The sequence below is a fragment of the Ptychodera flava genome, chromosome 11 (assembly GCF_041260155.1).
Source record: "Ptychodera flava strain L36383 chromosome 11, AS_Pfla_20210202, whole genome shotgun sequence".
NCBI classification, from domain to species: Eukaryota; Metazoa; Hemichordata; class Enteropneusta; family Ptychoderidae; genus Ptychodera; species Ptychodera flava.
Window position 1 is genome coordinate 25,249,778 of NC_091938.1, and position 16,091 is coordinate 25,265,868.

General features: G+C 42.6%; 1 protein-coding gene across 3 annotated transcripts; it reads right to left on the reverse strand.

Annotated features, from left to right (window-relative positions):
- Positions 1-552: 552 nt before the first annotated feature.
- On the reverse strand, positions 553-15,952 carry LOC139143912 (nuclear receptor subfamily 4 group A member 2-like). 3 transcript variants are annotated; one of them, XM_070714516.1, is made up of 7 exons: positions 15,751-15,952; positions 5,549-6,909; positions 5,163-5,292; positions 4,772-4,935; positions 4,343-4,554; positions 3,923-4,101; positions 553-3,603 (listed from the first exon to the last, which is right to left on the reverse strand). In XM_070714516.1, exons 1-7 carry the CDS (start codon positions 15,848-15,850, stop codon positions 3,347-3,349), a joined length of 2,403 nt encoding a protein of 800 aa, XP_070570617.1. In that variant the 5' UTR covers positions 15,851-15,952; the 3' UTR covers positions 553-3,346. The 3 variants fall into 3 exon arrangements, with proteins under 3 accessions (XP_070570617.1, XP_070570618.1, XP_070570619.1); XM_070714517.1 differs by having other exon boundaries at positions 15,710-15,906; XM_070714518.1 differs by lacking the exon at positions 15,751-15,952 and adding an exon at positions 7,332-7,561.
- Positions 15,953-16,091: the final 139 nt, after the last annotated feature.

The following is a 16,091-nucleotide window of genomic DNA, read 5'->3' on the forward strand; positions in this document are numbered from 1 at the left end:
ATGCCATTTAAGCTGTGCGGGTTTGTAAATGGTTACTGTATATGACAGGTGTATCAACAGGGCCACTCTCTCTCTCTCTCTCTCTCTCTCTCTCTCTCTCTCTCTCTCTCTCTCTCTCTCTCTCTCTCTCTCTCTCTCTCTCTCTCTCTCTCTCTCTCTCTCTCATACATGACTGCTTTAATCTACAGTAAGACAACACTGATACACTGCTTAGTTCTACTAGGCTAAGTATATAAACATCCTGTAAGCCAACTGGTAGTAATATGAACTATGAACTAGACTTTCCGGTTTTGTTTCTTACAACTCGATCACAGTATGTTCTATAGTGAAAAACAGTCTTATCAATGATTCTGATGAAAAGATCATTAAGTTGTTCTTTATGTGCATGAAGCAAATGCCAAAGTCGCGCTTCGCTGTTGTCTTGTCATGGATATACTGTAAATTTGACTTAGGTCTATAGGAGCCGTCTTTCACACACTTGGGCTTTGTCATATTTTAACACGGAGACAGGGTTAACAATCAGGGAAACAAAAACGAGAGAAAAACCATATGTTTTGATGCTGTTGATCTTTTATTTTCACCTTTTCATATAAAATGGAATATTGCCACATATTAAATAGGAGCCTTGCTTTTAAGCAAAGGGCAGTATAAGTCTGGAAAAAACACATCTTTGATGGTACAATATACGCAATAAAACTTACACTTGAACTGTGAACCATAGCACCCATCAAAACATACAAATATAGAGAACAATAGTTAAAAGACATTAAAAATTCAAATAAATTGAAATATCCCAATCGACGATGATTGGCTAGTCTCGATCACATGACATCACTGACAATTTAGACTGACAAACACGTGACGTTTCACATCTTCACATCAAAAGACGTCAAAAGTTAAACTTTAGTGTGACATTTTTTTGTTGAAAAACCACATATTCAAATAGTCAAATCAGGTCGAAACGAAAGATGGAAAAGAAGATTCCAAAGTGACAAAGACCGTCAAAAAACACATGAACAACAATATGAACAACAACGGACAATGGTTAGATATCCAAAGAAAATGTATCACGGTTTCAGTGTATTAGACAGAAACGTCTCGAAGTAAAAGTAGACACCAAGAGGAGAAGGATGGTGACATTTCAAGGACAGTACATCGCGGTAAATGTCAAAAATACAAACTTATTTCCTTTTAATGCACGTCTTCCGAAAACGAAGTATTTACCTCTGTCGGAATGAGCCAGCTATACAGGCAGTGTGAAATTGTTGACATTTTTACAGGACAAGGCTGGGGGCTCAATAAAGCATTTCAGTCTTTGTGCAGTAACATCTATGTTACTTCTTTTGGTTGGACTCGAGTGGAGTTCTTCGCGGAAAATTAAAAAGATACAGCATAGGGGGTTTCTCAAATATGTCACCATCCTCCTTAAGGTCAGTCGATACATCATATATATAGTTATATCCTTTAAAAAAGTCATCGAATCATCCTAAACAGCTGTGAATGTGACACCAATTCCATCAATTGAAACATCAGTATAAAAAGTAAAAAAGGAAAAAAAGAACATCGTTCACTTTTTTGATGCAAATTTGTACAAAGTTCACCATGTAAAAATGTTTCTACTGTTATGAAAAAAAGCCACAGCTAGTTGCCCCTACCAAAATGTTTATAGTAACTTCAAGCACTGATTGTGTACATCCTCCTGTTTATCGGATACGTCATCATTGGCCGACTACAAGTCACGCTAACTACTAACTCCTCTAGGGCTTCGAATTGCCAAGACAACATAAAACACTCCATTGAAAGTTTACAAATCCAATATAGACTGATAAAAGCCATTTAGACACCACATACATAAGTGTTTCTTTTTGTCTCCACAAGTGTATAAAAATCTTCATTCTTAAAGATCGTAGAAAATTTGACTATCTATACTCTGTCTCTGAGTATGAGAGCGCTTAACCATGAATGTATTGTGCCACGACAAAGGGCCCGGATTCTCCACCAAAGCTCTCCAGTCTTTGACGATTACAAAACTTCGTTACTTTATCCATACTAAAATAAAAAGATGCAATCGAACTCCACGATCAAGTCAAGAGGACAACAACAACAACAAATGAAATAAATACACATGAGAGAAACGGCAGTATAAACGTCGTCACGGAAAAAAGGATTATCCATAAACTCGAACGATTGAAAATTTTCACGTACAAACACGACAAATATAGAAACGACTATCAAAAACTCATGAGAACTCAAGGTTGACATGGCAAAATAAATTGCATATGGTAATTACGATAATTCTCGTCTCAATGACAAATAAAGAAAATAAAATTTCTCTCGTTTTTTAAATATGTCTACACTTTTATAAACGACAAAAATTACTATCACGCGATTGTTAAATGCAACGCGGCTAGGAGCTTGCAGCATGCCAGTAAGACGAACGCAGTTTGCTTTCTTTGTTGCTTGTTTTTGTCTGAAACAGAGAATTATAAGTTTGAGTACCAGCATGCTCTGTTTCTTTTAAAAAATAAGTAATACTTTTCCACTATAAGAAATACCTGATAAGAACAGTTTCATAGAGATCACGTGATCTTATCACAGACAGGCGCCAAACGTTCATATAAACCCCCTGTTGATGTCCCGCTTACAAATAATTTTCTTCAAACAAATCTTGTTGTCACACAAATCGAACGAATGACCTATCTTCTGATCGTGCCCAGGGTGTTGATTTATGACGCGACGGTCAAATTCAAGCCACGCGTGAATATGAGCGCATGCGTTCTGGAACTCTCCGATGAACGATAGCATTGATAAGGCGTCAAAAGATAAGTCATTTCTTGCGATTTGCCTTCTAAAAATGGCAAGTTATAAAATTCTATAATATTGCACATAGATCTCATATATGAATAGTACTCGTTTTATATATATATATTTATATATTTCATCTAAATCTGGACCGCAGGCAAAAAGTAATGCTCAGTAAAAACAGAAGCCGATAAAACAGCCTCCATAGCAAGGGTAGAAGATATTGAGATCCTGAAGCTTGCAGAAACTATCGAACTTAGTTTACAAATAAAGCAATGGGGCGCGTTAAGTATTGAAATCATTGACAAATAATGGCCACAACCTTTTCGGCTCAAATATTATGCGTGTCGTTCTTACACGTGACATTGGAGGTAAATGGTTGTCAGGGGAAAAAACAGACTAGCAACCGTTGCTAAGGTGAAAAAGTCTGACATAATGGCTAAAAAACGACCAAAGCCCACTGAAGCGAGTTTCGGGTGATAGAAATCACAGACTGAATTGTCAGAAATCAAAATTATGTACACGACACTGAAAAACCAGACTCCTAATACGGTAGGCTTGGTTCAAACATCTTCTCAACGATGGGCGGTGCTGGTATGGCGCCCTCTAGCTTCAGGTAGTAGAGACGCTGTAGGCCTTGCTTGCTGAGTGTGCGCAGATCGGGGATTTTCAGCAGCAGCTTGGACAGGTAGTTGGGACGATTGTGAGCGACGGGATTGTAGGTGATATGATCGCGTAGAGAACCAATGATTTTTGTTTGTAGATCAGAAACCTTCTTTGTTTCTTTTAGACCATGGCGTTCTGTGAAAGGAGGAATGAATTTTTGGTAAACTAAGATGGTGGAAACGTGAACATTGTACAATCGTGTTATCATGATTTGAAACTAGACTAATATGAGATATTGTAGAGTAGTTTTTCAAACCTAAAACGAGCTTGGTAAAGATATACATTGATTCTCTGAATGATGAAAGTCCTTATACAGTCGCTGAATTTAAATCTTCTTTCTTGATGTCACCCATTATCAGTATAAGGCTACTCTGTTTGGGCCAAGAAATTTAACACACTGCTAACCTCAAAATGTTATCAGCAAATTGATTAAAAAAGCAAATATGAGACTAACCTGTAATCAGAACTAATGCAGAGAGGCACGCGAATGCCGATATGTCGATGTCCATGCTTTGGACGTTGGCGGCGAAGTTCTCGACCTGACACAGCCATTCGCCAAACCCACGGGCACACTGCTCCTTGTGAAGAACGACGCCGTTGCAGAACGCAAGCCTGTCATCGCTCGGGTTACATCTATCAAAAAAAAGAGGCAAATCGAGATTTTTTTTAGAAAACCTGGGTTTGGGTGAAAAAAACATCAAAGTGCGACATGCTATAAGATTAGCCATGTAGTTAAAATGGTCCGACATTGAACCGGGAAAAAATCGATTTTTTATGGTTTTAAGAGCATATTAAAATGGCGATTTCAAAAGATTCGTTTTCAATTTTCAAAATGACAGAGTTGTAAACTATGTACAAAAAATTTCGCACATACCTGTAGGCTAATCTCAGGACAAAGAGTTCCAAACAGGCAGACTGAAATAGTAGCTCTTGGTCCTCCTCACAGAGATCGCTCCATCCGGGTATTTTCTGTGCCCAGCACTTGATGACGTCTATTGATTGGACTAGGTTGTCATAGAACTGTTGAACCTGCTCTTTGTCATCCAGCTGAGACTCGGCACTCCCGCTTGGGTCTGGCATCTCGAACTGTTCAAGAGGAGAAGACGTGGAACGTTCAATCATGTGTAATATCGCCCTCTTGCAAAACAAACATTGCAGTCCTTTGTTTTTATTTTCTCAGAAGCGCGATAGAAATGTGCAGCTATCATTGAGTATATCAATTGCAACAATCGTCTTAATCAAGTAATAACAATTCAACTGCAACACAAGGACCGTGCCACTTTTTTACAAGTAAAGCACATACCTGTGTAAAGTTGAGATTGGGTTTGGCTGGAGAAGCGTCGACGTGGGCTCGGACTAGTGCGGTGATGAGACTGACGGGAGGTGAGGGTGGAGACGGCTCCTGCGGGCTTCTCGGCTTAGAAGGCAGTCTTCCTCGTCTGCCCTTGAGTTCATCGGTTCGCACAACTGCAAAGAAATAGTAATGCAATTCAGCACGTTTCAAAAAAATGAACTGTAGGGGTTAAACAGTAAGAGGAATGGTTTCAACGACAAAGATGTGGCTTTATTCAGGCGCATTTGAAAAAAAGAGCGTTGCTTGTCGTGATCACGAAGACAGTGTATATTTTTTCTAGGCAACATGAGTACATCAGATTCCGTTCTATGATGATGGAGTAATATTTCACATGGCTTACCTTCCTTAACCATGCCGACAGCAAGACATTTTTGGAATCGGCAAAACTGGCATCGGTTTCTTCGCCTTTTATCCACGGGACAGTTCTTATTGGCTAAACAAACATACTTAGCGTGTTTCTGTACTGTTCGCTGTAACAAAACAGGAGGAAATATATTAAAACATTATACTTTAGTCTATTCTCTGCCCTCGCCTTTTCTTTTACACCTGATACGCCGGCACACAAACACACATACGCAGATTGTCTGTCGCTATCAGTCTGAAAGAATCCGTCTCTACATGTTTCTTTTGTAATCTACAAAAAGGACGCGTTCCTGTCTCGCTGTCAATCGCTGAAGTCCTGAAAGTTCCTTACTGTTCAACTTTTTCGTTAAGAAATCAACTTACCTTGAAGAAACCTTTGCAGCCCTCACAAGTGCGGACACCATAGTGTTGACAGGCCGCACTGTCACCACACACAGCGCAAGTACCTTCCTGGCCCGGCGACGAACGCTGAGATGTTGAAGGCAGTGGAGCCATGTCTTTCAGCACACCAGACTGCAGAAGCGGCAAGGTGCTGGCCATGGTAAAAGTCCCGTGAAAGGTTGGTTGGACCTGGCCCATGAGCTGCAACTGCAGCCCCGGCGTTGGCGACCCATGCATTGGGCTCTGCATGGGATAACCACTGGTAGGGCTGTACTGTCCAAGTTTTGTATCGATATGTGTGTACCCAACGTGTGCTTCCGGAGTTCGGGGACTGTGCAAGCGCGGATCGATCTCCCCCTGGCTCTGTCTATCGTTCCAGTGGCATTCTTGATCAGCCTCATAAGGGTCCACGTGGCCACCATGAGATTCCAGACCTCCGTATGCGCCGTAGGACGTTGAACTAGGCGTCATTGGACTGTGCTGCAACCTGGTGATGGAACCCTGTTGACTGCTGAATGGCGATGCTGCTTCTTTTCTGATGGGAGTAAACTGGAAACCACTTTGACTCCCAGAACTGTAAGCCGACGGCGTACTCGGTGGACTGTGCGGGTTGGCTTTCGGACTGTACGGATAACCGCCTTGTTGTTGGCCGCTGACGTAAGTCGGATTCGCTGAAGATGGGCTCTGAGGTGCTGGCTTCTGGGGGTACGGGTAGTTCTGCTGGTGCTGCGAACTGCCGTAAGAATGAGTTGACGATGGACTGTGCGGGCTCGGCTTGGGGCTGTACTGGAAACCTCGCTGTTGGCCGTAAGAGGGCGTCGTCGGAGGGGTTTGGCTCGGTTTCGGACTGTACTGGTACCCACTGTGCTGCGATCCCGGAGTTGGCGGAGGGGTCTGAGTTGACGGCTTGTAGCTGTAGACAGCACAGGGCGTCGCCTCTTGTAGCGATGGTAACTCAAATGTTGTATCTTCCTGACACTGTCCACTGTGTTCATAGGAGCCGAAGAATTCCCCGTATGTAGGTTCAGCAAATTCTGTGCTTCTGAATGCTATCGACTCGCCGTATGTCTCCTGAAAACTTGGGAGGGTGCCGGTGAGGTAGCTGCCTTGGTAACCGTATTCCATCGCGGTTGCCATGGTGTCAGTGCTTGATGGCAAAGTAGGCATAGAAGAGTTGTCGATAGAGGGCGCTGCTGTTCTCACGACAGTATTATCTTCAGGACTTCTAGTTGCTGTGGTTACGGCTACTTGCGACTGAGGAGTGCTCGGCGGCGCGGGGCTGCTAACCGAGCTACCGACAGAGCTGCATCGAGCGGGAGTTTCCGTCGAAATGTTGACTGTTCCTGTTTGAAGGGAAAAATGTAGAAGAAAAAAACACAATTAAGGTTATGATTGAAATCAGTATAAAGTGTTAAGAACGTCGCGCGAACTGAACACAAACACCTTTTAGAAGTTAGAAAAATTTGTAAAGCACTACAGACCTAGACCCAAACAATATCAATGAGAAGACATGCAAGTTTGGAACAAGAAGCACGCATACACAATCCATAAAATTTTTATGGTCAGTATGAAATAAAAAACCCTACACCCGTCGTCAGCACTGTAACAGTCGTCGGCGACAAGCTGGCTTAGCGAGACATTTGGCGCGAAAACATTTTTCTTCGCGAACAAACTTTCTTCGATTCGATAAAGGTACGAATTCAGCCTATGGTGACACGAAAAACGAAGAGAGAGTGCGGGAGAAAAAAAAAGTGTTGCCACTTACGACACGGGCGCAGAAATCGACGAAAATGTTAAGCATGCGACGGATACAGTAGTCAGCGAACCTTCGTTCAAAGCGTCGAAACGGAATTAAACGATGTGTGTAGATGGGGAAATCGAAACCAACGTCTAAGTTGCAAGCGTACGAACTCCGTTCTGAAGCCGACTGCAGACGCTAAAGCATTTCCATTCATTGTATATGGTAATTTGAATATTAATATGCATAATGATCAATAGCCAATCGGAGGCCATCATTAGCTACTATTTTTATCTTGCTTTCGCTGCTCTGACATCATAGCTACACTGCGTATGCGTAGGTTGTCAAATATAGTCGCAGTTGTGCGTCAGCGACTCTAAAATTAAACATTTTATAGCGGCAAGCCTACGTCAGCAGCTCGGTTTCAGCAGGTTGGTCGTAATTCCCGCATGGGGTTGTACCGCGACAGGAAAAAAGAGATGGGAATGGGCCGGATTGGTGATTTTTGAACGCGATTTTAAGTCCTTGCTCAACGCCAAGGTATGAAATCCAACTCCGAGCGCGGGCAGATGGAAACGGCATCTGCCGTTCGGTGAAATTAGGCGCGCTCAGAAGCGCTATTTCTCGCCGTCTTCTGGGTCGATCGGCGGAGATTTTTTCGAAGGTGTGTGTTGACACCTGCCAGTGAAATGGATCATTCAAAGGAGAGTTTTCAGTCAAGCAGGGATACCCTTCCGTATTTAAGATTCGTTCAAAATTAGAAATCACATGACAACAGAAAGTAGGCCGCCTCAATTCGCCTCCCCCTGTACGTTGAACTTGATTTTGCCCCGTCCTTCTCCTCAAATTCAGAAACTACCCGCATAAATGATAGAGAAACGGCGATTTCGGGTTTTAAAATCAAAATAAAGCGAGACTGCAATCTACGCCCCGTGCCTGAATGGCAGTAGCCGTTGAAAGATCCAGTAGTGCGGAAATTGCTTATATCAAACAGGTCCGATTTTACGCGCCTGTACGTCGCCCTGTACCTTGGCACGTACTTTAAGAGGGGTTCTTATTTTCTTGTATTTAACCCGGTGGACAGTAAGATATATTGGTAAAGCCTTGTCGATTTTCTCTGTTAAATTTAACCAGGTTTAATTGCGTTAGGAAATGCCAGCATGATCGCATACGCAGTTCTTGCTTCGGGAGGGTACAAGGGAAACGAAAATAAGTCCAAAACATCCGAATGATAGAGAACGTTCAGAAAGTCGTCTCAGCGAAGAGTTATTGGTGTCAGTCAAAGGTAACTGCCAGCAATCCAATTAATTGTTGTGAAATTGACATGCTTAACAAGTGTGACACTGTCGATTGCATCTCAATGACGCGAACGGTTTAAACAAGCGGGACGCTGGGCCGGACAGGATAACCCCACATTGTAAATATTTATGGTCGTTTTGGAGTTTGAAACCGACTGTAAACTCGGCGTCACGTTTAATATATGGCTGGCAATGATTACAAAGTCTTCGAATTTACAAAGGCGTTTGGCGATTCAGACTTGCGCTTTTGAAGAACAAAAGACTCGCGGTGGAATTTTAGACTCGGGAAAAAGGTAAGAAAAAGGACGCAAAAGACGTTCTTTGTTTTGTCGGTTATTTTTCAGATTCAACATTGAAAAACTCCCACACGTGTAATGAGCTGAATTTATTTTTCTCCGCTTAATTACGAGCAAGGCGGGAGAGGTACAATTTTCTCCGAGAATACGTATATTCTTCTTTTTTGGGTCGATTTGCTGGCAGCATCACAGGAGGTATCAACAATGTAATTATGTATTTATCTCGCGTAGCGGAGTCCACTTTGCCCAGCCGAGTGCGTAAGCGCTAAATTAGACGTTCAAAACCGCGCATAAACAACGATGGGCACCAAAAATTTCGCATGCTTTGCGTCAAAACCAGCGAGTTGCCAGCTGAGATTTCTATATAAGGACAAGTGAAAATAATACGTCAGTAAGAATCTCCGCTTGACGAGCGACTCATGAACATACATAATACACAGATAATATGAATGGGGTTGTATACGTCACGCCGGCTACGCGCATACGTAGACATACATACGTAAGCTCAGACTAGGCCTTCCACAGATGACTATAATACATGCTAAACCTTTCGCTCCCGAAGGGGTCATCTTTGGACGATACCATTTTCCTTCAAGGGTGTGGGGGTCGGCGACGCTATCAGCGCGAACGTGCACTCCCCACTAATGCTACCACATCTCTTGCGATGGCACTCATAATAATTGTGATGATTTTTTTAAAGGCGTACTACTTTCAAGAACTTCTGCTGTCTGTGGTCTGCGCGTATCAGAAATTATTACCGTTATCGGTAACTCGACCCTATCGCAAGAGTTGACTTTCATCCTGCATGTGTGGGCCGAATGTCAACAAAAGATATCTCGGAAATGCGATATATCTTGTTCACCTGCACACGTGTATGCCTCGACTCGTATTCATCGCCACTCTCCATCGAGCGATTAGGCTCATGACGTCACCACTCCAACTTGATCGGGTACAACTCGCCTAACACGATAATGCTTAATCCCCAAATTAAAGTAGCTTTTAACTCAGAATATTTATAATAACAAAAACAAAAACACATTCAATAAATAATAACACTCATTAGTAGAAATGTTACAAACAACGGTACAAATTGTGTACTCACTCCATATAACACATACATACATACATACATACATACATACATACATACATACATACATACATACACTTACATCCCGTTAAAAGAAACAAACATTCATAAATACATAATGTTTTACAAGTTATGCTGCAATCGAGAATGCAAATGTATGGTAAATTTGAATCTTGATGTCTCCGAGAGTGAGCTTAAAAGTGTTGCATCCAAATCGCGTTTTCGTGTTCTTGACGGCTCAGAGTGGCAACCTGTCTGGACAACGTGTTCGAGTGTTGATTGGGAGACACGGCAAATGACTAGATGCATAACGGCGGGGAGATGACAGTTACAGCCGCGGAGAATTGTCATTAGCGCGTCGATAGGGGTAGCGTACACCTGGGCCTTTTCACTGTCACGGTGACTCACAGCGAGCTGGAGACGACATTTCGATAAAGAATGGGGGCCACCAACGTAAAGAGGAAGGAGGCCGAATACACACGAAATTTGTGCTAAACTTTTTTGAACATTCTTAGCAGGTGATGAGATAGTGTAGCTACATCGTTCTGAAGTATAACCGTACGTTAACCTTGCAAGCAACGCATTTTCTAATCTCCAACTGCAAAGAAGTGAAATGGACACGCGCGCCTCGCAAACGGAAAAATCTGTCCTAAACTTAGAACGCGTATGGGCACTAGGGAAACTTACAATTCATCTAAATAATCCTGGCGCTAAGAACTGCAAAAATTTGCATGGCGACTGTGGCGGACAAGTTTTCAGTCTTGGATTGAGAGACAACGTCTTGTTTGGCTCATAATTCAAAACTCAAGGTTTGAGCCAATGATATTGAACCCGACTGTGTGGACTTGGTTCCGCTCGTCGACTAACAACCACAGAATGTCACTTGATGGGCCGGTAATGAATCAAGTTTAGTACTAGAGGCTATGTTTACTCCATTGTGCACAAATACTCGCTGCAGTCCTCAGTTGTAAAAGAAATACGTTAAAAGAGGCAATTGGAATAATAAATAAATCGCGACACAGCATCCGGGTATATTTATCAAACCTCACTTGGTCGACACTAGGACATAACAAACTAGAAATAGACATGAGAGAGAGAGAGAGAGAGAGAGAGAGAGAGAGAGAGAGAGAGAGAGAGAGAGAGAGAGATTGATGATGGGCTGGGAGAGGGGCAGGGTGAAAAGGAGAGAAGGAAAGAAAAGTGGGAAGAGATAGATGAATGAAAGAATGAGAGAGGTGAGAGAGTAATGAGTGAGTAAGGAGTACTGGTGAGTGGGGGATTAGTGTGAAAAGATGAAGAGAAGAAAAGAGAAGGACAGACAGAAAGGGAGATATGGGGATAGAAAAGGGAACGATAGAGCGGGAGAGAAAGCAAGCGACGGAGGGGAAGATGAAAGACGGATAGGAGATGAAGACAGAAAAACAGAACGGAGAAAGGGATGGAGCATGAAGATCCCATAAAAGCAGAAAGCGGAGGAAAACCAATCGCCAACTGATTTCAAACGATGGCTACTCGATGTTAAGCTCGCTTTACTAACCTCCCAAGCTCCTAACATCCATCGGCAAAGCTCGTGAACATGAGGTGCTCGGTACGGGAGACCAAGCCACTTTTGCCGTTCTCAGCGTTAACGGACAAAGGACGGGGGACAAAGGAGATGTGGCCAACGGTTGGCCATCATACGCCAAGCTGATGATACGGGCGAATGCCGGAACTGGTGGCGTTGGGAGCGAACGCTTGGATCGGATGTCACTTCAGCAGACAAAGGAAGTCGAAATGCCAATATCCGGGTTCCCGCTCTCGTTTGAAGGACCCCGATGATGGAGAAAGCGATACCACCTGAAAAAAGGCCCCCCCCCCCCCCCAAAAAAAAGACTTCAAGAACGCGCCCCTGGCAATTAATGCCACCCCCTTTCACTTCGACGAATGCGATGTGGGGACTTTGGTGGCGCAGTCCTTCGGCTGAAGCACCTGTCAGTATGTGAACTGCACTTCAAGCACATCCTCACGACAAAACCGATGCGTGCAACAGGTGTTGTATGCTCCGCCGCGTTAAACATGCACGTTTTATTGTATTTTTTCAGTTATTTTCTTTTCTTAAACTGAAAGGATAACAGGTTTTTCCTTCACAATGACGTTAAAGACAAAACTTTCTTTGTGGACGTGTTATTTTTTCTTTTTTATCCTCCCAACTATAAACACGATTTCCTTTCACTTATAAGGCTGCGAGACAGAATACCATGATTTTACAACGCATTGATACATGTTTATATAAATCTATTTCGCAATAGTCACCATATTGAAAGTGGAACAACTAAATCGTGTATAAATTAAAGTATTCATTATGACCCGATGTAATAAAAACGGAAGAGGAAAAAAACGCATTAGAAGCCATAGGTGTTACCATTTTGTCGTCGTCGAAAAGCCCCGAGACCGAACATCAAACTTGATGCTTCAGCGGAATAAAAACGGTTTTAACTGTCCCTTTTTCGTTGGATCGTTCTAGACAGAAAGGGAACTGGAGTGAACGGCGTTACCAGTTACTTCTGTCAACTTTCAGAGCTAAATCGCTGGATGAGATTTTCCAACTTATCTCTCGTTCAGTGTAGTGATTTGATTGTTTTTGCAAAGAAATGTAGAAGTAGAGGGGTTAACTTTCAAAAACTACTTTGAGTTTTTTAATGCGATTATCTTCTCCTTTTCCTTCATCAGCAAGTATTTGCTTAGGACCATATGGCTATCAAGTTCCGTAATTCATTGAGACACGTGGATCTTCTTTGCTATGGACTTACGAATCACTGAGAAGGCACACACTTACCGGGTGCTGACTCGTGTCAACGAACAAAAGGTCCTCTAAACTAGTCAGCCACCTCGACTGAAAAGGGAATTTCAGGAACAGATATCCACACAAGTGCAGAAAAGAAGCAAATTTGAATTTGAGTCCGAATCACCATCGGGCTCATCGTTTGGTGTCTGAAGTTTCCTGTCAAAGCGCATGTTAAACGATTCGAGACAGAGGCTGTGTTGACAGGCACTTCCGACAAAAAAAATTATTGACATTCGGTTCTGGATTTGAGTTGCAGAAACGAACATTCTCTCGAACGGTATAATTTGTAAAACAAAGATCGCCCAATAACAATCGGTATGGAAATAGAAACAAATAGGTTGAGAGTTCTGTCTATTTACGGAAATCGTTGTCCCCGAGGTAAATTTTCAAACTTTGGCAATTTTAACACGCTTGAGCGGGATTTTGACCTCACGCGGAAAATAGCTGGGGTTGGCAGGTTGGAAAATAGGGTTACAGAATAGATCAGGTTACAGAAAACATATCTTTTCCTTGGCCTTAAGTGACCTGATTTGACCCTATAATTGCTGTCTAACTGCATGAACAGTAGTAGAGCCACCTACTACTTAAATATGGCGGCTGTCTATGCTAATTTGTGTCATTCCAATTTATCATACACTGTTAATCCTCACCAAAACCGATTAAAAAGTATTCAAATTTAGCGGTGATCTCTTTTGCCTCCCACAAAACGTCCATAAAGATTTTCTCTCCCTCCAGCGTCAGCTGAAAGAACTCGACCAGCGCTGCAGTCGAGCGTTCGGTTTTCTATTTCCCCCATTACCTTTCTAGTGTCAACCGGACTTCCTGTTCGATAGGACAGATGCTTTCGCAGAATATATCGATATTTTTTTTATCTCTGGCTGCGATATCTGGAGAGCGTTGCCTGAAAACTGAGCTGACTCGGCGCGATAAGTGTAAAATGGCAAACGATCAGCGCACGAACGAGAAATTCAGCGACTCTCCGCGCTAGATACGTGCTTTTCACTCCAATCTCGTCTGATATACTCGTTCACTACCCTAGAGGAATGAACAGGGATGGCACACTTCAATCATGGCAACTGGTCTTTTGGGAGGAGGGGGTCCTATTTTCTCTCTAACGGCACTTGAAGGAGTATTAAACTTCTCAAATTCTCAAGGAGCGCCATTGGAGACAAAAATAAGACGGTCGAGTTTGTTCAGCGTATCCATAGTACTGCATGTGTGAACGTACAATTATCAACCTTCGACCTTGCCCACTATGTACAAGACGTGTTTGCGTATATATATATATATATATATATATATATATATATATATATATATATATATATATATATATATATATATATATATAAGGTGTAATCTTGAATGTATGTGTACCTATATGTTCTCTCTTCGAGGCAACTGCTGGACAATGAGCAATGCACTGTTACGAAAGTTTACTCGGCCATTTTAGGACTAGAGGCAAACGTAGAGATCGTTGGAGAAGCGGTATTCGAATTGCAGTATGTATTGATATTTTCAGTTTAATTGCGATGCAGACGAGAAGGTAGCTTGCAGAATTAGAAACTTTTTAGGGGGGGTGACGGATTTAATGAAGACTGACACTGGGAATGACTGTTTTCAAACAAGTCATCTCGATCCAAGTAAAACAAACAATGTTTGGCGATTATGCGTGATATAGGCGGGTTTACACTCTTCCAAGATAGGTGGTGGAAACCAGATATCCGGACGACTCGATTCGTTTAGGGTTTTTTTTTTATTTTTATCACTCTTCGCTGCACAAGTGAAAGATTATCGAGTTAGCTCGCGCGAATTTTTTCTTCCAAGATATAAGTGGACCTCGTGTTTAACACTGCAACTGGCTAGCTTCAGTTTAATATCAGGAAACTTTTCGAATGCCAACAGGACGAGAATTGTTCAGTGCTTCCACAGTCAATAGATACTGTAGAGGCTCAGGCCTGGCCGTGGCCGGTATGACTGTCTATCGTGGCTCGGCGAGACCTGATATCGGTTAACAGTTCTGATTGGCAAGGAAAGACGAAGGTAGTACTGTTTTCTCGGAGTACGTCTTATCAACTCATGTTTCAAGTTAACACCAGGGCTTTTTGAAAACAAAAGCACCCGTCCCATACAAGCGGTCCCTATGCTTGGTTGGATCAGTTCGCTGGCTAACTATCAGCGCGCGTGTCGAGTGAGCTCGATACAGAGCGTTTGCGTCGGGCACGTGTCGGAGAGTCATCCCCCGACCAGAGTTCAATGCTGTCGAGGTCAGACCGTGCAATCCGAACCAACTCGTAACTCTTCAATGACAACCCGAGTCACGAACCAGTCGGCTTAAGAAAATGAACAAATTATCACAAGAACTATATAGACTTCGAAAAATTTCAAGCGCTGAACACGGTCTCCAAGAGAAGTATACACAACGCAACAATAACAACCCCCATGCTTGTTCTGTTATCATATGGTTTAATTTATAAGTATTATCGACTCAAAAACCGAATTTGAAAAAAATTATCCTCGATTTTCATTTTCTGCAAATTTTCTTTTATTCAAACTTTTTTGACGCTCTCCTATTGTATGCAGTAAACAAAGTTATGAAAGTTTTAGTTTGGTGTACTAGGTCTATATTATGGCTAAGAATTCTTTACGATGGATTCAATCCCAAAACCGCTTCCGGCCAAAAGAAGAAAAAAAAAACTACACTAAGTGTTTCCTGACTGTCGTGAGCTATGAAAAAGTGATAAAGTATTATTACTTTGCTTTTCCACGCAAACAGCTCAATGTCTTGGTGCCTTTTGGTTGGTGTACGTGGCAATAAAACAAGTTGTATGTGGGCCGTTACCCTATGTAAAGCGATAATACGAGAGGGCCCTGGACGCAACACAGACCATACTCACTTGCACACACATACATATGGGGGGAGTAGCTGTACGCCTACCGGTTCCGTCGCCGCGTTCCACTTTCACGTTATGCAAGGCAAATTTTCTTTGGAAACCCTGAGACAAGTCCACCGTAAGGTCCTTCCACAAATGCCGCATCGAGGGAGACACGAGTTAGCTGCGAGTGCCGACTGGTTTAACTGGAATAATTTACTCCGGTTCATCGTATTTGTGTATTTCCCTTGACGAGTGCTAGCGAACAACGTGCATACGTCACAACAATCTACATTTTCGTCATACATTCCGGGAAATTAGCATGGGCCAATCAGATAGCGGCATTATAATTGATATCACCACGGTTGGTGACCATTCGAGTGTCGTCAGAAGTGTACCTTGTCGA